General features: G+C 34.3%; 3 protein-coding genes across 4 annotated transcripts; all 3 read right to left on the reverse strand.

The window, feature by feature from the left end:
* Positions 1–487: 487 nt before the first annotated feature.
* On the reverse strand, positions 488–6233 carry LOC107466571 (ATP-dependent 6-phosphofructokinase 4, chloroplastic). The gene is made up of 14 exons (XM_016085565.3): positions 5831–6233; positions 4919–4965; positions 4733–4772; positions 4548–4610; positions 4333–4470; positions 3977–4135; positions 3836–3889; positions 3671–3739; positions 3238–3340; positions 3053–3114; positions 2523–2747; positions 1764–1812; positions 1229–1383; positions 488–848 (listed from the first exon to the last, which is right to left on the reverse strand). Exons 1-14 carry the CDS (start codon positions 6059–6061, stop codon positions 702–704), a joined length of 1542 nt encoding a protein of 513 aa, XP_015941051.1. The 5' UTR covers positions 6062–6233; the 3' UTR covers positions 488–701.
* A 999-nt stretch (positions 6234–7232) lies between these two features.
* On the reverse strand, positions 7233–14961 carry LOC107466570 (uncharacterized). Of its 2 annotated transcripts, none has more exons than XM_016085563.3 (3): positions 14681–14961; positions 8768–9042; positions 7233–8114 (listed from the first exon to the last, which is right to left on the reverse strand). In XM_016085563.3, exons 2-3 carry the CDS (start codon positions 9034–9036, stop codon positions 7556–7558), a joined length of 828 nt encoding a protein of 275 aa, XP_015941049.1. In that variant the 5' UTR covers positions 9037–9042; positions 14681–14961; the 3' UTR covers positions 7233–7555. The 2 variants fall into 2 exon arrangements, with proteins under 2 accessions (XP_015941049.1, XP_052109674.1); XM_052253714.1 differs by lacking the exon at positions 14681–14961 and adding an exon at positions 11340–11487.
* Positions 14962–18182: 3221 nt separating this feature from the next.
* LOC107466569 (uncharacterized) lies at positions 18183–22264 on the reverse strand. The gene is made up of 6 exons (XM_016085562.3): positions 21914–22264; positions 20743–21231; positions 19959–20180; positions 19808–19880; positions 19192–19299; positions 18183–18853 (listed from the first exon to the last, which is right to left on the reverse strand). The coding sequence occupies exons 1-6, from the start codon at positions 22028–22030 to the stop codon at positions 18486–18488; spliced, it is 1377 nt and encodes a 458-aa protein (XP_015941048.1). The 5' UTR covers positions 22031–22264; the 3' UTR covers positions 18183–18485.
* Between the last annotated feature and the right edge of the window lie 1513 nt (positions 22265–23777).

Below are 23777 nucleotides of genomic sequence, written 5' to 3' on the forward strand. Positions count from 1 at the left end.
AACTTGCTGTATTTAAATCAAATCACACCATGGGGCCCTTATAGTTGAATAATGGAGACTCTTTCACCGGACAATTAACCAAATCTAACCAAGATGAGATGAGTTGAGAAGAGAAGCCTTTGACTTTTAGGGCTTCACCTCCTCCGAATAATTGCTCTCTAACTAGTATTACAATTTGATAGATTTTCTTCCGTTTTTCTTTTTGTATTCAAGAATGTAACAAAATATTAAAGTAATATATATTATAAATAAAGGTTTCTTGGATGTGAGAGGAAATAGTTATTTAATCAAATACTTAACCTTATCGAAGTTGAAGTGTGAATCCCGCATGATAAGATGGTGCTTCGCAAAGAGAGTTTTCTCATGAATGATGCATATAAGTTGGCACTAGTTGAGCATGTTCAAACTTGAAACACCAGTTACATTAAAAAAAAAAAATAAAAGAAAAAAGAAAAATACTCCATGTCTGTGCTGAGGTTTCAACAAATACAACAAACATATAGCTATTACTAAGTAGTGGAATTTCACACTAAAAAGAATAGTGGCAAACCATATGGTGGTAGTGTCCAATTACAGCCAATACCACTATATGTTAATGCATCATCTGTTATCTGAAAGCTCATCAAAATTCACAGCACTGATTTAACATACAAATGAAACCTAAAATAGAGATCTGTTGCTACACATAAATATGAGAAAACCTAAATCGAGGTAATATTCAGACTATCGATACCTTGGACAACTCCTTCTAGATCAGAGGAAATGAAACTAGGTTGATTTGTAGATGCAAGAAGTCTAGCCCACATTCTACCTGTCAGCTCAACGGTCTTTTGTTTCTCTGTCACACGCTGCAACAAGATGTTATATAATCATCAGCCGGCATGCTACATAACATAATGTGGGAGCATATAACATACTAACACATATCATGAACAAAGGTAAAACATAATCTCCAGTAACCTAGGAAGTGCAGCACATCCTATTAGGTTAATAAACATTTAAACTGCATCATCTCAATCTTGCATGCCCTTACATAAGGTGTTTGTGTTGAATTTTTTACAAAATGATTAAATTTTCAGTTCTCTTGGTAAGGTTGTAGTGTTAGGTAGAGGAGATGGATTACATGGTGAACTTAAGAATAGTACAAGACTCCAGTAGCATAAACTTTAGTAATGGAAGTAACTAGTTGGATGCAGATGATCTAATTCTAATGAAGTGGTCAACTTACAGAAATAGGGATATAAGCATGTCTACTATTCACAGGGCCAACGGTGAAGCCAGTATATCCAGCCATAGCTCCATGAACAACACTATGAGCAAGTAGAGTGCAGTAAATGTTGTCTGCGGCATTACTCGGAATAGCTCGAATCATGTATGTTGGATCTATAAGAGTAACACAAATGAAACTTTTATGATGAACACAAAATCAATGAAAATTTTAAAATTAATTTCTTAAAAATGATAACATTATTATGTTAAAGTAATAAACAAAACTTAAAACGGTTCCTTTGTTGAAAATAAATTATACAAAATATAAGAAAATGGAAAAAAATTTTAATTCTGAATTTCAAGCTTTCTTGCTTTTATTTAGGGGTTTTGAAATTCCAATTAACCAAAACTAAAAGGCAAACAGGAAAAATAAGATGCCGTTCTGGTTATTCAAGAATAATTATGAAAGAATAATCTTATAGCTGTTTGTTTTCCTGGTTATTCTAGCATAATTACAATAAAAGAAAAGTTTTATAGGAAACTCAGGAACATACCTATATATTTCATATTAATTGGCATCTTTTGAGCCTTTGTGAAATGGTCCTATAACAAGTAAGCAATATATTTAGAAGCAAACTGAATAACTTAAAAGGTGAACAAAACAATGTTGGCAACCTCAAGAAAAATGAAAGGAAATATTTTATAACCCTCCGTGAAGGACAAATTCGAATTCCAAAATTATTCTTTCAAAATCATTCATCATTTCCTCTATTATGGGAGTGAATACTTTCCTATGAACTGAGCTAATGAGAAAAAAAAAATTCATAAGCAAAAACTGATAGAGTTCTAGACTACAATGACAAGTCAAGATAGCATGCACAATTGCACATCAACAAATTTCCCCTCTCAAAGAGGTCACACACTTCAATGTCAAGATCAAAAAGAAGGGGGAGGGGGGAGAACATGCAAGATTAATTTAGCAAGGAAAGTGCAAAAGATTTTAATTAGCTTCACCATATGTAACCGATCTATTAGCAAATTGACTGATGCCATCAGGCATCAGCATAAATCTAGTTTTAAGAAAAATATATTGAAAACCATCTTTGGAATGGATACCTTAACTAGGACCACACATATTAAAAATTCTACAATCAGAACTGGAAAAGATCACAAATTTTCTGCAGTCGTATCAATTATATTTAGAGATATCATATCTATGGTCCAAGTAAGTATACATATCTGAGAATATTATATATGTAAAATCTGTGAAGAGAACATAAGGAACAGAAGGAAAGATATATGATATAGTATACCTTGATCTTATCAGATAACCAGGGACCAACATCAAGAAGTAGCTTGTTCCCAGATGCATCCTTTTGATTGACTGCAGGCACTTCTGCGGCAACATATTCTTGACCTGCACCTTCTGCTATAACAATAACTAAATGTCCATTCTCTTTCAACCTCTGATCAAGAAATTCATACAGCCCACCTCTCCCTTCCAAATAAAAGGGAGATTCTGGAATCAAGCAGCAATCCTGTTAGAACTCTTGCTATTAGAAGGCATTCTTTAGTCATTTTTTAAATTTTGAAAAAATGGTAACAACTAATGGCAATTTGAACTCCTTTTGGACCATTTAAAATAGACTTTAATATCAAAAGGAAAGAAATATTTTTACGGAAAACTATTAAAGAGCTTCAAGCCAAAGAAAATCACCAATACATCTCTATTGTTGTCATCATCATCATCATAATAAAAAAAAAAAACACAAATTTTATGCTAACAAAGGAATAAGTTGACCAATGACAATCAACAAATTCTGAGACTGGGAAGATGCCTTACCACGTCTCGGCTAGCCAAAGTTGCAAACATGGCAATGAAACCTGCAGATGGAAGCTTGTAAAGTCTATCTCTGAAATGAGAAATAGGATTCTTAAAGTTCTAAATACCAATATTTCATTAAACACATCAAGTTTCCACTCTGTCATTTCAAAGAAAAGATTATTTGGAAAATTAGAAATTGTGATGAAAAAGAGCGTTTTCAACACTTTCAACTTCAACATGAGCAGCATTGATGGCTCTCTGGGCTTCTTCTACAGCAGTATCAAATCCAAAAGATTTGTCAATAACCTGAAGCCAAACAAGTAAAATATTACAAACAGGGAGGGCTTCATCTGTCTCAATATATATTAAATGTTTACATGGAAAAAATAATTGATGAGTAGATTAATATCTCCGAGTTTACACACAAATGTGAACAAAGCATAATGATATCAATAGTATACAGTAATTAGACCATTGTTAAGTTCCTATTAAAATATAAAACGAGGAGATACAATTACTGAATACATACAACACAGAGCCAAATCTCAGGTAAAAAAATTATTACATATCACACACACACACAGAAGCAACAAACACTTTTCCAAAGGGTGCAAAACTTATCTAACTAAGACTTACAGCAATATCATTATCAATTGTCTTTGGAATCCCAGCCACAGCGACGTGAAGACCACGTTTTTCAACTTCCTTCATAGAAAGATGCTCATATTACAACATACTATCATAGAACTACATCATTGAGTAGATGAAAGCCATGTGTAATTTAAGAGAGAAATCAATTACCTCATATATGCGTGCTGCTCCTCTTTGGGTTCCATCACCTCCTATAATGTATACCTAACATGCACAGATAAAATTTCCCTTTTGTTCAGATATTATGTCTACAATCTGTTCATATACTAAATTAATATAACAAGTAACCACCTGATTTATTCCACGGTCTGCAATGTTATCAACTATCTTCTGTGTATCATGTCCTCCTCGAGATGTGCGGAGAAGGGTGCCACCACGTTTATGGATATCATTAACCACTTTAGGAGTCAATCTCACGGTATTTTTTGAATAAAACCCTCTATATCCTTCCTAAATCATTTTGAAGAGCAACATGGTAACTAATAGGAACTCAAGCAATGGACATAAAAGAAATGGGGAAACTATCATGTTACAACTCAGATAAGAAATTCAAATTAAAATGATTCTAAGAAGTTGGTCCAACAGAAAAAGCTTAGAGTAGTATATTTGTTAGATAGCCAGAATTATACAACTTCTGCAAAACTCACTTCAATCCCAAGTATATCCTCAACGCCATACATGTTGTTTAAGCCACATACAATCTCCCTAATCACCGTATTGATTCCTGGGCATAATCCTCCACAAGTCACTATGCAAGCACGTACTTCTTCCGGCTTGAAATAAACCTAATATTAGAAGATGCAGTTATCAGCTCCAAAATCTAAATACTATAAATTGACACACACATTTTCATGTTTTATACCTTTTCTCGAGGTCCTGCACGCCGAAAATGAACCCCTCTAGGGTTATCTTTTCGAATGACAATCTGAGATATGAAGCATGGTGAGAAATACAGAGATAAGAAATAGAATGGGGTATCAGTGATTCAGAAAAGAAAAGAAAAGAAAAGAATTCATGAACAAAGAACTGGGAGATTGTGTCACTTACATTTTGTGCAACCACATCTTCTTGGCTTACAAAAGTATTCCTTAGAGTATAAAACAGTTAAAAGAAGTAAAGATTAAGCCATAAGAAGAAACATAGTTTGAAATTAGGAAAAAAAAAAAGTTAGGATAAACTTTGATGTTACGAATCACAAAGTTAAAACAAAAATGCAAAGCAGAATAGACTTACTTTACAATTGAATAAGCTTGGCTGCTATGCAATGGGTTTGGATAGGACTGCAAAAAAGGAACTAATGCTTTAAGTATCAACAGTCATCAATATGGTAAGAAAAGAAAAATCATTAAGAAAAGAAAGGGAACTGCACATTATTTGAAGGGTTAAAAAAAAATCTTGAAATAAATTGCTTAAAAAAAGGAAACTAAACACTAAAGATACCTCCCATCCCTATCCAAAACATCTTAGGTTGTAAGTCCTATTATTAGTAGTTTCAAAAATAAGAACCATAGGCATAGAACTTTAAGCATTCTTCTATTGCGCTAGTAGGTATAATATGTATTTTCTATTATGTTGTACTGAGCTGGATTCTGGATTCAGTAACCGAAGCCTCTTGTAAAGCGTATCAAAGTAAAGCAGCCTAGCCTAGCAAAGTTTATTTAGTTTAAGTTGACTGAAATATCTGTCATCAGGTAGTTAGAGATCATTCTAGATTACGTTGAGACAGTTAAGGGATGCCGCATCAGCTGATAAACATGCAAAGAGTGTTGTGAATTCATTTGGTATCAATCCATCTAAATAAAATTTCTCAGTTTCTCAATGTCTCTCTCTGCTCCGAGTGAATTCAATTGAGGTATCGAATTAAATTTCTCAGTGGAAACACGCAGCTAAAAATTTATTTAAATAATAAAGAAAAAAAATCCTACTTTGATCACAGGCTGAGAAGCATACAATATCATATCATATCAAAGCATAGCAAATCATAGTGTACTTGTGCTACAGTAAATGCCTGAGCTACATGTTTTTGTAAATGTGATATAACTATCCGGAATGAATGTAAATATCAAACAATGAATAGAATCCATACGAATTTGGAATCAACAAGATCATACATGGCAGCACATTTTCGCGGGAAAAATAAAGTACCGGCAAATTAGGGAGGAAATTGGTGAGGTGCGGCACGTCTTCGAGGACAAAATCGTCATTCTGGGATTGTTGAAGTGCTGCTGCGATTGGGCGATGGTTTGGGCGGGAAAACAGCGGCGGTGGGTTGTTCCGGAGAAAGATTCCAAAGAGGGACGCTGTTTTTGGACGGAGAGAAAGTTGATTGAGAGAAGAAGAAAGAGAGGAGGAGAGAGAAATGGTGGAGAGATCCATTGCAGAGAGAGAGAGAGAGAGAGAGAGAGAGAGAGAGAGAGAGCAAAGAGAAAACGTTCAACAACTGAAGCTGAAGATGAAATTTCTAGTTGGAGTTCGTTACTTCTAGCTTCAGTTGAAGCTCACTGAACCCAAAAAAAAAATAAAAAGATAAAGAATAATTTTACCATAGATTTACAGGTTACTGAGAAAAAATATTAAATAAATCCTTGAAAATACCTGCTTATCGTATTATCATGTTACTAGAAATCAAATTATTGCCCGGAAAAAAAAGTTGTTTTGCATAAGAGGTACATATTTATTCATTTCTTTCCAACTCCACCAGGGTATACCCATTATTAAATCTTAATGCAAACACAATTATTAAATAAAAAAAGGTTTTCGAACAACGATAGAACACTACAAATACAAAAAAATGGGCAAATGGCATCGTACTATTGTAATACTTTTGTGATAATGCATTAATCTTTAAGAAGAAAAAAATAAATAAAATCAATAATGATGGTTGATATATGTTTCTACTTTCTACAGCAAAGGCCGAGATGGCCTTTGATTTATTACAAAATGCTTAAGCTTATACACCACAGATCAATTCATAAACATACTTCTATTGGGTTAATGCATATATTTTTCATGGATTTATCACTTAAAATTTAAAAACTCTTTTCTTTCTTCTTGCAAGTGTTGATGATTGATTAACAATTTTTAAATTGGTTTGACTTCTTTTTCACTGCCATTTTGCTAATTACTTGAAAATTAAAATAGAACACAATTTTGATACATACACCATGTGAGAATACAAAATGAATTTTGATACACTTTGCCAAGTTGTAATTTGTAGTAAAAAAATTCAAGTCAAAGAATGATGCTTAATTGCTTATGCATGTTATCAAATTGGAATTTGATATAAGGTGCTACTATGTACCTAAGGAAAGCAAAGATAAATTTGATATGGTTACCATTACGGCATTACCGCTTAGCATGAGGCTTTATCTTCTCTCCATTTTTGCCTTCAAATTCATTCAATGAACGGAATAAAAAAAATTATTACTCCATATTTCACGTCTCAAATGCACCAACCACCAAACCTTAGAATTTATGGCCACGAGTATTATACTAATATATTACCTCTCTTGTACCAAATTAGGAGAAAGAAATGGAAAGGAAGGACTTAGAGAGAAATAAAATTCATCTCCATTGTGAACATTAAAACAACAACCTAGCCATCCCATTTTATTCCCCAATTTCCCGTCTATTTTGAACTCAGAATCACCTTCAAGATACAAAAATATCATAGCTATTATCAAACTATTGCTCCTCACTCGGGCAAAGTACACTGCCGGAGAAGAAAAAAAAAAGGAAAATAAAAAAAAGATCTATTGGCAGATCTATTAATATCCATAGAAAACAATTAGAAAGTGCAACTCTAGCAGAGGAAATAATGACCTCCAAACAAGAGAACCAACTCGATAACAAAATTTATAACTTCCCTACTTATAAAAGGAATGGGATTTTCAAATTAGCATCATCACTGTTGTCGTGGTCATTGCTCTGCACAAGTTTCTTTAAGCTAGTCCATGATCTTTTCCGTTTTTTGCTTGCTGTGCCCTGAGTTTTCGATGCTTCTGATTCAACAGACGCACTCGAAGCTTCAAGTGTCTTCTTAGACTTTCTTTTCTTTGAGGTTGTGGCACTTACACTTGATGGGGTGGCTGGACTATCTACAACGGAGACATCTTTATCTGTAACTGATGAAGCAAATGCATCTGCTTCTTTGGTGTTGTCTTCACCTATAATGCCTTTCCCCGATTTTGAAGACTCATGTGTAATGGGTTTTGTTGCTGGTGTTGATACCGATGACGTTTTGGTTTTAGATGAACATAATCCTTTCATATGTCCCTTAGGAGTCCCCCTCTTCACATTGTGATGCAAACAGAAATGGCACTTGTACACTACATTGTTTTGACTGTGTTTATGCTTGCCCCTGTGCTTTGATCTATTCTTCTCAATTCTCACAGTTGAATTGATGCCAGGATGAAGAACAGTTTCACATCTATAAAGCAGTCAAATTACTTGATGTTATGATATTTTACATGAAAACTGTATATTGGTAACCTAGGAAATTGATGCATTAAAGGTTCAAACAAATAAATAACCCAGTCTGCCAGATTTTGTGAGCACAACAAACAAGAGTAAAATGTTCCTTTTCGGGGGGAAAAGAACCCAGTTATTGTTATCATTCCAAAACAAAGTTTAAGCATTTTTGGGGTACTGGAGACCTCATGGTCTCTGATTCTGCCAAAATAGATAAATGAGGACAAAGTGCTTCAATTTATATGATAACAGATGCTGATATTAGCATTTAGTTTTTGTGAATAAATATATAGTAAATAGAGCAACGTGTAAATTAATTTATCTTAAAACTACTAACATAGCACACATCAATACTGGAAGAAGGAATACATACTATTGCAAACAAGTGGCAGTTTCACAAAGTGGATTGTTAATTTGAAGCTTGGTTCATCACAGTGACAATGTGGCTTATTGTGTTTTACTTGATGGCTCTCAAATCTTGAAATTTAATCAAATGGTCAAGTTCTAAAATCTAAAAAAAAAAGGCATGGAAACACTGACAATATGACAAATAACCTAGATGGAAAACAAAATCCCTAAGCAAAAAAGAAAAGGAAGGTATAGAATCAAAACCTATGGCAAGTTATCAAAGAAGAATCAGGCGTTATTCCATTGGCCTCGGCAACAGTGGCCAAACGCTGCCCATAGAAAGCTCCTAAAGACGGTATCTGAGCCTCATGAGAGGCCCAAACTGCAATCTTTTCCAAGTGCTCAACCTCCACTAATGACCTGGTGGTGGCTCTTGGCTTTTTATGTATTTTTCCTGTGGCTTCTTCCCTGAGTGATACAGGAGTGTTAGGCTGACAAGCCGGGTTTTTAGTTCCTCCTCCTTGCTTCCCCATGCCTTACTGGAGATGAAGCATGAATGGTAGCAAAAATTATAAGAAAATATTTTAAAGATAAGAATGGTAGACGTCAGAGCAAACATCAAGCATAGTTCTTATAGGAACTTTAAACCATGAAAAAGTGACACACGCCTAATTAATTAATTCAAATATACATGAACAAAAGTATTCAGTATACATAACAGCATAACAAGCAAAGCTCCAAAAATTTTGGGATAATAATTATGAAGGAATGGAACAAAAATAGGAAAACCAGTCAAAGAATAATGATGAAAAATCAGTCTCAACCTCGCAAGAACAGGTCAACCAGAATATAAAAGTGTCAAGGTTCAGATGAAACAATTGCAAATCAAGGTTTCGAATTTGAAGCAAAAATGGCATAGTACCAGGTGAATTAACAACACATAACACGGAGGGTGAGTCAAGGCCTAAGATCAGGCCGAAAGGCGTAGTCGATGGACAACAGGTGAATATTCCTGTATTACCCCTTGTTGGTCCCGAGGGACGGAGGAGGCTAGGTACTGCACATGGAAGGTGGCAGCCAGCAGCGACGGATGTCAGGAGGTAACGACGGTGAGTGGCATGGAAGAGAGAAGAGAGCACATTTGCAGCAAAAACAGGGAAGCGGCAGAGGGACACAGAAATCGTGCTCGTCAGAACCCCGCAGATTAGAAAAATAGGTAATATAAAAAAAGAGAAACTCTTGGGACAGCAATTTTTAGTGCTTGTTTGGGCGCCATTATTTTGATAAAAAAAAATCTTTTTTAAATGAAAAAAGATATTTTTTATTTTTTAGCATGTTTGGCAAATTTTTAGTAGTAAAAGTAAAAGCACTAAAAAAATTAAAAAATATCTTTTTTAAGAAGCTGTAATTTACATTTTTTTTAAAGATCTTTTTTCTTTAAAAAAAGATATTTTTCATGTAATAAATAAACAAAAAAGTACTTTTATATTGTTATACCCAAATATAATTGATAGATAAAAAGATCTTTTTGTATGAGATATCCAAACATAAAATTACTTTTACTTTTTCATAAGATCTTTTAGAAAAAGATAACTTAAAAAAAGATCTTTTCTTAAAAACTCACCCAAATAAGCGTATTTTTTGTCATTATTTAATTAGTATAAATACTAAATTATTATTTTATTAATTTATGTGTGGAAGTTCTGAAAAATTTGGGTGCAAATTGTATTCATTTATAAATACAAAATGTATTAATTCACGTGTGCAAAACTTTAGTAAATATAGGTGCAAATTATATATTTCTTGAGTGCAAAACGTCTGTAAATATGGGTGCAAATTATTGCTGTCTAAGTGCTTGTCAAAAATGACAATATTTGCTGGTCATGTAGCATTACTCTAAAAAAAATACACCTAAATTATTTTATAACCGACAAAAATATTTTAAATTATTAAAAAATGTGATAAAAATATAGTGAACAAAGTTTTCTATGTGGTACAATTTGCACGCTTCGGGAATTTAACAATATGAAGAAACCTGATATTATTTTGTTGTTTGAGACTTATATAAGTGGTGTGAAAGCTAGTGAAACTGCTGTAAAAAACGCTGGAATTTAGGCATTTCATTATTGAAGAAGCAGAAGGATTTTCTGGTGAAATATGTGTTCTTTGGGGTGATGATAACATAAGTATACATGTGAGAAAAGCCATAAAGAGTACATTCATATAAATGTTAGTAGGAATGGACAGTGGGGTGGGCATGGTTTGGATTTTTGTAAATCCAAACCAGATCCATTTCCGAACCAGTTTTATGGTTCATAAAATCAAACCAGAACTGGATTGAAGAGAGAAACCGGTTCTAAACCAGTTTGAAAAAATAAAAACTTATTTTAAACTGGTTTTATAATTTAAATTCGGTTTTACTTATAAACTGGTTTTAAATTCAGTTTTACATATAAAACCGGTTTTAAATTCGGTTTTTTAAAATCCATATCTAAAATTCGGTTTTTTTTTAATCCAAATCTAAAATCTGTTTTTTTTTTTATAAAATCCAGTTTTAAAACCAGATTTTTGAAAATCCAGTTTTAAAACCAGTTTCTTCAACCAAAAATCCAATTTTAAAACTAGTTTTGAAATTTATTACTGGTTTAACCTAAGTTGATTTCTTAACCAGCTATCTTAATTTAACATATAGGTAGCCTTTTTGTAACCCAACCTTTCATAAGAATAACAATTGTTATTGTTATGACTCAAAACCTATGGAGAGAGTAGCCCAACCCAAAAGACTAGATATTAAGTTGGAGCTTCATGACTTCAGTATTATATTTAGCTTACTTACTTGGCTACTTGCCTAATCCAGGACCCGTAACACTCTCCCTGTCTAACTGCAAGATTCAAAACCTACTCAAGAAGCATCGTCAAAATCATCTGCTTATCAGCTTGTGTGATTCTTTAATTTCTTTGGTCAAATGCCTATATGCATTGTTTCAAAAACAAAGTTACCATCTCATTTTTTCTTTAGGGATATGCAGCCTAGTATATCTAATCTAATCATGCAATTAAACATAGATTCAGAACTTCCCTAAACAACAATAACATGAAATAAAACTAAGATTCATATAAAAACCAATAAATAATAAAACCAACCATCCATCTACAAACTAGGAAACTTAGGCAACTAAATTCGAGACAGCTTAAACTACAAAGTTCTTAGAGTTTTTTATGCAACCAACTAGACTTCTTAGAGTTCCAGGACAAATTAGTTCTCTTATCACTTTTCATCATTTAATCTCAGCCCCAAGTGTTTGATTAGCATTCAATCATCACAATATAAAATCACATATTCATGAAAATCAATTAAACATTCGCCACAACATAATCAAGCACAAATCCAGCAACACAAACTCAACCAATGCAGCTTCATAATTTCAGTTTATATATCATATGATTGAGCTTCTAACTATCCTAACCCTTATTCTTAGTAGCTGATTTCTCTTAGTATAATTCTCTTGGTCTTAAATTACAAAGAACCTGAAAATCCATTGTTTTCAAATTTTTAATCACTCAGTAAAGATATATACTTAAAATATATATAAGACTCGTGTTTCAGAGTAGTCACAAGTTGTATCTGCTTGCTATTCTACTGTGTGTGTGTGTATATATATATATATATATATATATATAAAGTATGAAAATCATTTTGAGTGGATAACATCTCCTTATTGCTAAATATATAGTTAATTTTTGCAGTATGGCTATTAAATTATAGGAAAATTAAATGATGAGTATGACTTGTTGAACATTTGCTACATGATAAACTAACAATACAAATAAGGAAAAATAAATGCACGCATAAACAAAAAAAGCAAAGGCACACGTGATAAAACTATAAAAAAGATAATATAATATTTGAGATAAGTCATAAAATTGGAGAAGTTGGTCTAAGCGTCCAACCAGTTCAATTAGACCAAAATAATGAGTTCTGGAAGAGGCTTCTATTGCTTCAAAGTTGGACTGAACAGTTGAAGAGTATACAGATTCTAAAATTTCTATTCCAACAGTTTCTCATAAAATTCTACATTTGATATGGCATTAACACAAACACTTGATATGCATAACAGCATAAGCAATCAAACCTTGTTCAGTTTTTCAAATTGATGGAATGGAACAGAACAGAAAAGGACATGGAAGCACCTTTGGCAATTTCAACTATATAATCACAAATGTAGTAAATCCCTATCTACCACTCAATTCCTTTTTTCAGATGATAGATTCATTCTGTGGTTCTTCTCTGTTGCTTCAAAACATTTCAATCTACCAAATTAATTTACTTAATGGTAAAACTATCTAACCTTGAGGGAACCCAGAGAATAGAGAAGAACAAAGCTGGGTCACGGCGAGAAAAGGCGGACGACGGAACCGCGGATGGTGGAACAGAGCAGTGGCGCGACGCGCTTGTGGTGGTGGTGGCAGCTACGAAACTGCAGTGCCAGTTGCCTGCTCCGGTGTCGGCTGCGGCGGAGGAGAAGAGGCAAAGGAGAAAAGGATTCGTGCGAGAAGTGTGATTGGTTCACGATTCACCAAATCTGAAATTCAGATTTAGGGTTTTTTGGAGATTTGGATCTTAATCTGGATCTGGATCCGGATCCGGATTTAAAATTGTTTAAATGGATTGGATTTAAAACCAAATTATAAAATAAATTTGGTTTGGTTTGAATTTTTTTTTGTTTAAAATTGGTTTTTTTTAATGGTTTGGATTTGGATTTGGATTAAAATCTAAATTTTGGATTTTTTGCTCACCCCTAGTGGACACATAGACTGGTTCCTTACAGCTATTTATGCCAAGGTTCTGAGAATTGGACCAGTCATCGAGCTGCTCTAATAACTGGTTCATTGGTTTATTAGTTCAATCAGTCTAATCGTGATTCATCCGAAAAAACCGTTTTAGAATAAAATAATAAAATAATAAATAAATTATAAGGTGCTTAATGCAAGTAAGCTTATTAGAAATATGCAAAACTCTAAAAACATGAGAAAGTACCTGTTGAAAGTTTTCAATTACAATTGTTACCAAATATATATAACCTTTGTATATGGCTAAATTTTAATGGAAAAGCATCTTATGTGCAATACATCATAGAGGTCACATTCAAAAATTTTATTAACTGAAAGCTCATTAAAAAAAACAAATAAAACTCCTTGATTCTTTGGCAACCAAATGATTAGAAAGAGACCAAATATGCAGGGGTTGAGCACTGACATTTGAAGAATTAGCAATACTCAACATCTAAAACAGAGAAAACATTTGTACAAAACTAGATATTAACAATTTATAATTTGTGGATGCATAGACATTTGCTTATGCTATTGCTGTGAAACATGATCATTAATAAACTTCAATACTTGGAATTCATGTAATTTGTTTATGCTACTGATTATTAACAGTCTAAATATTTTGCATAACTCATGACATTTACTTATGTTTTTCTTTTTGGGAATTAATACTTAATATTCTACCGTTTGTGGAAGCTTTCTTCTCCTTTTAGTTTCTTTTTTTTTTTTCAATGGAAACAAGATTCAACAACAACAAAAATTCAACACCAATAAAAATTCCATCATTCATTTTAATCAGAAGAACTAGGAAGATTAGGATTTGCAGCATCATTCGAAATAGGAGGATTTGCAGGCAAGTTATTATTAAGATTAGGATTAGCAGCATCATTCGAAATAGGAGGATTGGCAGGCAAGTTATTATTCACAGATGCATTGTTATCAACAATTGCTTCTTGATTAATATTATCATCTATAACTGAAATTAATAAATCATTCACAAAATTAAAAACAGCACCAGCACAGCCAGAAAATTAATAGCAACACAAAATTAATACTACCAAGAGTATTCAGCATTCAGCAACAAAAATTATCATTCAGCAACAAACAGCATTTGATCTGGTTTCCAAACATTACAAAACAGCAACAAGTAATCCCTAATCCATAATCCATTTTTAGCAGCCGCAGAAAAATTTTCAACAAAAATGTCAGGAATTAAAAAAAAGAGCAGCAGCACAAAATCAATCAATTATTTGATTTTCATTAATCCATTCAGAATTTCACATTCAAAAATCAGCAAACAGAGCATAAAAGGAAGAGAAGAACTGAAGAAGTGCAAGCAGTGCTAACCTTCGACGGAGACACGGACGGCGACCGGCGACACGGCGGCGAGCTGCTCCAAGCCTCGAACAGAGAAGCCAGGAAGGACGGGGACAGGGGGAAGGAGCACGACGAGCTACAAGAGAAGACCTGGGCTACAAGAGAGGACGCGGAGGCGCCGACAGCACGGACGGCGGCGGCACTGCGGCAGAACCGTTGCAGGTAGAACGTAGGGTTTTGGTTGGGTGATTTTGAACTTTGCTTCAGAGTTCAGAGGGATAGTGATAGGAGGGGGGGTAGAGAGGGTTGGGGGAAGGAGGATTAGTGAGTGAGGGCTGAACGTTGGGTTTTTTTATAAAAAAACAAAAATCAAAACGGCGCCGTTTAACAAGAACCGGCCGGTTATCGGTCCGAACCAAACTGAACGGTTTTCGAATGAAAGATCATCAGCAGCGAATCAGACCGTTTTTCTACCGATTCTCGGTTGGATCGGTTCGATTGACCAATCCGGTTCGGTTTTTCGAATCATGATTTATGCTAGTCCGAAAGAACGCAAGAGGAAACTTGCAGAGTAGCTAGCACAATGCAACTGCCATGGATCAAAGTTCACTTGGAAAAGGAGAGCTAGGAATGATCGGGATAGGGTTTTCAAGCATCTAGATAGAGCATTCTGTAATGCTAACTGGAGAGTGCAATTCCCTGAGGTAAGAGTGGAAGTCTTAACCAGGGTCAGCTCTGACCATCACCCACTGCTGGTCTCTTTAATGCCAGCTAGAGTTGATATTGGTCTAAAACCTTTCTGTTATGAGGCCATGTGGGAGTCCCTTCCTGACTTTGGAAGTTTTCTTGCCTTGCCTGGGAGGAAGGAGGAACTTCTGCCAACGCTTTCAATGATCTATCTTCTGATATTACAATGTGAAACAAAAATATCTTCGAGGAGGATCATGGATAGATTGAAGGGAATGGAAAGAATAAATTCTTAGAAAGATTAGAGGGAGAACTAAACAGAGAACTGGAAACCATTCATGAACAAAAAGAAATTTTTGACAATTGTGGTTAGTTGAAGGGGATAGGAATACCAAGTTCTATCATACAAAAACTCTAAATCCTGAAATTAAGGCGTGATAATGGTGAATGGTGCGAAAACCAAGAGAAATTGAAAAGCATGGCAGTAAATTTTCTCAAGGCGCTATACCAATTAGATAATCAAAATTGATGCCATATTCCCCTACCCGAGTATAGAAAGGAGCTATAAGCATAAATTATCTCAAATCCCTTCAGATGAAGAGATCTGCAAAGGAATTTTCAGCATAGGGTCGCTCAAAGCGCCGGGAGAGGATGGTTTTCCAGCCTTATTCTACAAGGAGCATTGGAGCTTGGTGTAAAGAAACGTATATGGCTTTATCAAGATGCTTTGGTAGAACCCCCGTCATTGCTCTTGTTCCAAAGGTCACAAACCTAGAATTTGGTTTCTAGTTTCATTCGATTGCGCTCTGCAATGTCATTTATAAGTGTTTGACCAAGATAATTGTTGCAAGTCTTGTCTGAGAGAATTGCTCTGTACCAATAAAACTTCATCTCAGGATGAACAATACATGAAAATATTATCATTGCTAAGGAGATGGTCCACAACATGAAGAGAATAAAGGATAAGAAGATGTTCATGGCTGTTAAGATAGATTTCGAAAAAGCATATGATAAACTACATTGGCAGTACATTAAGGAGTAGTTAATTGATTTTGATCTACCAGAGAATCTCATTGATATTATTATGAGCTGTATCTGTCGGGTATCTTATAAAAAGTTTTGTGGAATGGATGCAAAGCTGAACCTTTCAGCTCCAAACGAGGGTTGAGGCAAGGCGACCCTATCTCACCATACTTGTTTTCTCAGATTATCAATAGTAAAGTAGAGGAAAGGTGCTGGTTTCCTTTGAAAGCAGGGAGGCTAGGGCCTAATATCTCTCGTCTCCTTTTCGGGAATATTACAACGTAGTTTTATTTTGGGAGAAAAGGAGGGTGCAAGAAAATCACATGCCATTGGGTGGGACATGTTATGCAAACCCAAACCGTTAGGGGGGGGTTTAGGAGAATGGATATTATGAATGAAGCCTTCATGTTAAAGCTATTGTGGAGATTATTAAATGAGAAGGACTTTCTTTGGGCACAAACTCTATATCATAAATACGGGAGAGACTAAAATCTTCTTCAGGGGATGATACAATCGGCTTCCGATTCACCAATGTGGAAAAGCCTCACAAACGCCTGGCATTTTTTAATTAAACATATTTCCTTTTCTTTAGGGAATGTTGTGGAAGCATAACTGGGTTAAGGGATATGAATATGATTAATCAAAGTATGAAAGTGCGGGATGCTGCAACTGCTGAAGGGGAATGGGATTTTGAATTTCTGAACAAAATCAAAGCCATTCCTCCTCCCAGTGATGAGATTGGTGAAGATAGAATTATGTGAAATCCCTCAATGGCGAATTCACTGTGAAAAGTGCTTACAATGATTTATGTAACTATGGAAAAATACAAGACTACATATCTACAGAGCTCCTTTTGATGGAATTTAACATCGGAAATTGGCCAATCCAAACAAGTGTCATGGATCACTCAATTCATGGCCACTTGGTGGATTTGGAGATGGTGAAATAAGGAAATCTTTTTGAGTGCAAAAATAATTTTATTGGTTTTTTTTTTTTTCATTGCTGTAATTTTTGCTTTATATATAACGCATACTTTTCTACTAAGTAAAAGTGTTATACTCCTTAGTCCTTAATAGTTAGATAAATCTTAATTTTCTAATTCGTTGTGTTTTAAAGTGTGATCATTATGAGGAATTTTATTATGATAATACAAATTGAATATTATATCCAATTTTAATAATTATAATTACAAATTTTAAGATAGTTTTATAGATCTTTAAACGAAAAAATACTTCTTGAAAAATTATAAAGCTGTGCCAAAATAAACCAAAAGACGGGTAAGAAAAATGAATGATATCTAATGTTACAATTCTTCAAAGATTTAAGTCAAACATTTTAATGGGCAATTTCCATAAACAAATTGTGTTAAGATAGTATTCCCTTGTCCTAATTGTTAAAAAAGTTACGTTTCAATCATGTTTGATTTTTATATAATCTGGTTTTGGGTTCCATTAGTTTGAAGGAACACAAATATAGTTTGAACATGAGTATATTAAACATATTAAATTTTTAATACACGATTATACACAATTTTAAAATACATAGTATCTATTTAAGCAAAAATTGAGATGGCCTACGTTTTTTGAATAAATCGAATAAATCAATAACATTAAACACAAAATGAAATTAAATTAAATGTTAAAAATATTTTTTTTAAAAATTGTAAATATTTGAGACAAATTATACTTGACCCTTGTTCATTTATCTCCAACTCCATTAGGGTGTAGACATTATTAAATTTTAATACAAAAACAATTATCAAATAAGAAGGATTTTGACTTAATCAAATGGTATTGCAATATTTTTTAATAATGCATTAAACTTTAGGGAAAATATAATAAAATAAAATCAATAAGAAAATGATATCTGATATCTGATATCTGATATATGCTCCTACAACAGAGGCCGAGATGGCCTATGATTTTTCACAAATATTACTGCAAATTACAAAATGCTTCAATGGCATACATATCCTCCCCTCATCAATTGAAGTCATTTCCACACATTTAATTTACAAAATTCAGGATTCATATAATCCTCAACCTTATACTCATTCATCAGAGGCACAATGGCTGCTACCAAATATATTTACCATAATTTTAGTTTCCTTTCCCTTCTTAGCATCTCAATCATCTGAGCTGTATTCACTAGATTCTGGCAACAAGGGAACGGCGGCGCAGCAGAAAGATTCCTTGTCCTTAAGGAGTAAACAACTGCCATCTGAGTTCCATTTCAGGTCTGTTATAGCGAATTGGGATATGGGGACATGGACACAGTAGGCACCAGAGGGTGTCCACATGTACAAGTGTGTGCTTCCGGTGCAAAAAACAAGGCGAGTGCATGATGGATCCCAGGCTGCTGCTTTGATAGGGTCTTTCTGCACTAATATTGAGGCGAGTTCGAGATGTCGAATGTCCCATATCCAAAGTACTGTAGGCATGCTGTCGTTGCGAGTACATATGTATTGGCTATCGTTACTCCATGACAATAAACCTGCAAGACAAATGAATGTGTTTGGCTGTTTAGTTGTGCTGGTAGTAGTATCTTACAAGGGCCATGATTAAAAAGTTGGGGGAAAAATTCAATAAATCGAGAGAATCCATATGATTTTGATTTTGTCCAATAATCAAATTTGGAAAGGAAACGGAATCCATATGATTCCACTAACTTTTCTTTTTGTTCATAGGTCTGTTAAACAAACTATGCAGCCGAAAATGATGCATACAGAGAATCCACATCAACTTCAAAAAATTCTGTAGTTTCTTTTTACATATTGAATTTCGCAACCAAGAAAGCTCTGGCATTTGAAAAATTGGAGAAGCATAGCTTACCTATTCCTTGTTTGGGATTAGGTTTGTCAGCAGGAGGCTTCTGGAATGGTAAACTGATAGGAACTTCCATAACCTCATACCTTACTCTAAAGGGTTCTTCGGGAGCATCTGGTTGGAAAATTATGAGAGGAAAAAATGATTATGAGGAGAAAAAAATGAAAGAAAACACCCCATGACAAAACTAATTACCAGGGAGAGTTACATATATATATGAAACAAATGTTAATTGAACATCAATTTGCAAGTCCAAACAGCATATGCTTGTTCAACTAGAAATACAACAAATTAAGCATTGTCTTACTAAGTGGGGTCAGCTTCATAGAGCAGGCCATGCCATAATACTTTATCATGAATTTTAGTAAGGAAAATTTTCTATCTGACTTCTTAAAGCTCCTAGAGGAACTCTACTGGCTCAAAAATTATTCCTCAAAAGAAGTTAAGGACATAAGAAGATAGAAGAAAAGCCTTTGGAGTCTGAATCAAGCACAACTATTTGGAATGACTTCATGGCATGGATTCAAGAGTTTACTGCTTACAGTATTTTAGCAAACAATAAATAAATAAATCTATGCATAATAAAGTAAATAAAATAAAAAAATAGAGCAATTATATTTACCATTGTTTCCTTGGGAAAAATCATCACTCAAACACAGTTCAGACATATCAAGGTGCAGTGGCTCATCTACTTCCTGCAAGTTCAGGGACAAGGTAAAGAAATTTCTCATAAACTAGCATATAAACATGAGTATAGTTGAAAAAGGGAATACTTTGAAGACAGCTGCATAACAAGGGGCCCGGAGAGTATATGGGTGCATAAACTCTGCAAATGTCTTCCAAGTTAGATGATTCAAGACCCGCAGCATCTGGTCATAACTACCCACTGCAAGAAATTGACCAGAAGGAGACCATGACACAGTTTTAACACCCAATCCACTTTCATATGCTTGATACTTGGAAAGGCATCTTCCGTCTGGAGAATAGATTAGAACCTATGTCAAACAAAACTGACTAAGTTTTTGGAGAAGGCAACTATATAATAAATCAATAAAGTTAACGTCATATGAAAGCAAAGCAGCAAGCTATAGCTGACATGAAAGTAGATATGCAACACCAACGCATGATATGCTGCCATGCTTGGAACTTTGATTTTAAAATGCAAGTACAATTTGGCTACATGTTGCTAATCAAACATCAATTCTATAATTCGATCTTACTAGGGTTTATATGTACTCACATTAATGAGGAGATATCAAAAAACAAATAGTCAAGTTATCGAGAAGACAAGTCTGGAAGATGTAAATACACATTGTGTTTCAACCTATGAATGACTACTATTTAATGTCCCACTGCAGAGAAACATATTGTTCTTATCATTATTTGAAACTAGATATGGGGACCCGTGAGTGTTTCTTGAATTCACGAACTTGGTTGAAGTAAGTAGTCTTTAAAATCACACCATTTATTTTTCATCTAAAAGAACTAAAACTTCAGAATACCAAATTTCAGAGGCTAGTGTTTGAAAGAAAAATATGAAAAGACAACGGAGGTTACCTTGTATTCAAGTGGTGAATCCCATATCACAATAGCACTATCATCTGGTGACCATTCAATGTCAGCCAAGTCTACTGTGTCGACTGCAAAACTGCCCATGATTTCCCAATTGTGACAAGATAACAGATTTATATAATCCTTGCAATCACGCCTTGTGCAAATTGCTGCAAATTTCCCATCTCTCGTGAAAGAAACTCCCTTGGAAGCGTGCTTTGGCCACTGCACATGAACACAGGCTGTGTTTACCAAAGACCAAACTGTCAAACGCAACTGGAAATCTGACGTAGTGAGTATGTGGCGACTATCTGGGCTCCATCTAGCATAAGCAATACCTGCAGGACCTTCATCTATTTTGCATGTCCATTCGGGTTGGGTCAGTGACCAAGCTTGTATCATCGGTCTCTTATACAGACCACAAAGAATGTATTCAGAATCAAGGGCCCATTCGATATAGCTAATCTTGTCCAAGCAGGAAAACAGCTGCACAACCTGAATGATCCAAAAAGAATTATCAGAAACCAAGAACTAAAAGCAGAATATTAGAACCAATCATCTTAGTGCTTAGTCAATGTGCCATATACGACATACTATATGTGATCCACCGTTGAAGTTTACATTTAAACAAGCATCTTAGTTTATCCTATTGCTTTTATTGACATAAAGCTCAAGATATTCAGAACCGAAGTTCATCAATTCGATCTTAGAAATTCAATGCAAAAACCAGAACATCACAATCAAGAGTTAATGTATATAGTAACCATGTTCCATAGGCTAAGTCAAACCATTTTAAATCCCTACAAATCTATATATCTGAGAACTGGGAACAACCCAACTTTGTTTCTCTATTGAATCCAATTACCACAGCAACGTTCTAATTTCTTTTAGAGAAAATAATCTAGATCCCTTAATCCTCTTCGCTTGACACTCAAGCTGAAAATCTCAACACACACTAGCAGAAATCACAGATAGGGAAACCTAAATGCAACTCGACATTCCCAAAAGATCATCTAAACCCCCACATTGTCGCACCCGATGAAGTCACAGCTCACAAAAGAAGGCAAACCCACAAAACAAAATCAAAGATTTTAGAATGCTGACACAAATTCACAATAAAAAAGACAAAAAAAATGAATGAATGAAATTGAGGTGATGGAGTGAGTGTTCGGAAGACCTTGAAAGAGAGAGTATCCCGAATGACGAGGCGGTAATCGACGGCGACGGCGATGAATCGAGCATTGGGAGAGAAACAACAAGGACCCGTTTGCTTGTAAGATTCAGTGAACTCCATGGATCCGCCAATGAAGAACAACAAGGAACCAACTATTCCATAAGGGGAGAGATATGGCGGTAATGCAATTCTGAAAGCGGAACTGTACCAATTGATTGCGATAGAAACTCAGCAGACACTAGATCTGGATTTTGGAACCGTGATCAGAAAATGGTGTCTTTCTTTTCAGAAGAAAATATTTTCAAATTTTCACCCCCTTTTTTTTCAAATTTCACATTTTATTATGGAGATGAATTTACCTACATTTGAACTTTGAATATGAAAGGAGGACTTAGGCAATTAAAAAAGTAATTAAAGAATGCTAATGGTCAATTCCTTTATATCTTGAAGAGATTTTTTATTATAAAATAAAAAAAAATAATTCTTATAACAAATTGAAACATTTTTATTTTTTTTAATATCTATTTGTTTTTTAGGAATTTTCATAAAATTTGTCCAATTACCCAAATTTTCGATAAATGGCTTGAAAATATACAAAATTCATCTAAGTTTTAGACAAATTGATGTTATTTTTTATGTTCAAACTTATCTCCAATTTTTTTTATAAATATCGTCGAGTGAGAAGCTTACTTAAGTATAAAAAAATACATTCACTTCTTATCTATTCTTTAAAATGTCTGAAATATTATTGTTATTGATTTATTTTGACGAAAAAATAGTATACGATGAAAATAAAATTGTTGTATTTAGTTATGCTCAACCCATCTTTTTATATATGTCAGTTGAAGTGAGATGTCTAATAATACTAAAAAATTTTATAGTGTACATCATTGATCAACAACATAAAGAAAGTGAAAAAATCTATTATAAATATTCAATAAAATTGATGATATTTTCTTTTACCAAAGATATAATCTTATTATTCATAGTATGTATTTAATTATTTTTATTATTTTGTGTTTCATAGATGATACTTTTTATTATTATTTTATTATATTATTATCAATTTTAATAAGATTTTGTGTGATTTAAGTCTGGGTTAGGTAACTCCGCCTGTGTTACACTTGCGGTATATAGTCGGTCTCAAACTCGGATAAAGGAGGAGGGTTGTGTTAGGTCTTCGACAACCAACATAAAAATATAGTCGAACCCCCATGACATGAATCAAAGACATTATTGCGCTAAAGTTAGGTCGTTACCCAGAAACAACGCGTTGTATGGCTCGAGTACGGTGTCAAATGAGTAAGAGCCGCTACATCGGTACCCGGATGTAGTGTTAAATGAGCAGGGGTTCTCGCGTATTCGTGAACGGACGAGGGTAAATAAGCTAGTTCACAAAGTAAAAGGTAAAGGTCGAAGCGACAGAATATTGAGATTTGGGACATGGAACATAAGCACTCTAACAGAAAAATTCATGGAGGTGGTGGACACCATGACAAGGAGAAAGATTAACATTATGTGCCTACAAGAAACAAAATGGGTTGGTGCGAAGGCTAGGGAGTTAGATACTTCTGGTTTCAAACTTTGGTATACAGAAAAAGTGAAGAATAGGAATGGGGTTGGAATAATTGTAGATAAGCAGTGGAAGAAGGACGTAGTGGATGTCAAGAGGGTGAGAGATCGGATCATCTCTATCAAACTTGTGGTGGAGGAGGTGCTTTCAATGTGATTAGCGCCTATGCACCGCAAGTGGGTTCGGACGAACAACACAAGATAAGGTTTTGGGAGGATCAAGAGAGTTTGGTTCAAGACATACCTTTGGGAGATAAGATTTTTTTAGGAGGAGATTTAAATAGCTATGTTGGGA

This window comes from Arachis duranensis, chromosome 9 (assembly GCF_000817695.3).
Source record: "Arachis duranensis cultivar V14167 chromosome 9, aradu.V14167.gnm2.J7QH, whole genome shotgun sequence".
Classification (NCBI taxonomy): domain Eukaryota; kingdom Viridiplantae; phylum Streptophyta; class Magnoliopsida; order Fabales; family Fabaceae; genus Arachis; species Arachis duranensis.

Coding starts and splice junctions, on each gene's coding strand:
- LOC107466570 (XM_016085563.3), bottom strand. CDS start 9,036: ATGGGGAAGCAAGGAGGAGGAACTAAAAACCCGGCTTGTCAGCCTAAC. Junction 8,115..8,767: donor TCTTTGATAACTTGCCATAG/GTTTTGATTCTA, acceptor ACTGCTTTATAG/ATGTGAAACTGTTCTTCATC.
- LOC107466569 (XM_016085562.3), bottom strand. CDS start 22,030: ATGGAGTTCACTGAATCTTACAAGCAAACGGGTCCTTGTTGTTTCTCT. Junction 21,232..21,913: donor GGGATACTCTCTCTTTCAAG/GTCTTCCGAACA, acceptor TGGATCATTCAG/GTTGTGCAGCTGTTTTCCTG. Junction 18,854..19,191: donor TAATCCCAAACAAGGAATAG/GTAAGCTATGCT, acceptor TTTGTCTTGCAG/GTTTATTGTCATGGAGTAAC.
- LOC107466571 (XM_016085565.3), bottom strand. CDS start 6,061: ATGGATCTCTCCACCATTTCTCTCTCCTCCTCTCTTTCTTCTTCTCTC. Junction 4,773..4,918: donor CAAGCTTATTCAATTGTAAA/GTAAGTCTATTC, acceptor TTATACTCTAAG/GAATACTTTTGTAAGCCAAG. Junction 2,748..3,052: donor CTTTGGCTAGCCGAGACGTG/GTAAGGCATCTT, acceptor GAGTTCTAACAG/GATTGCTGCTTGATTCCAGA.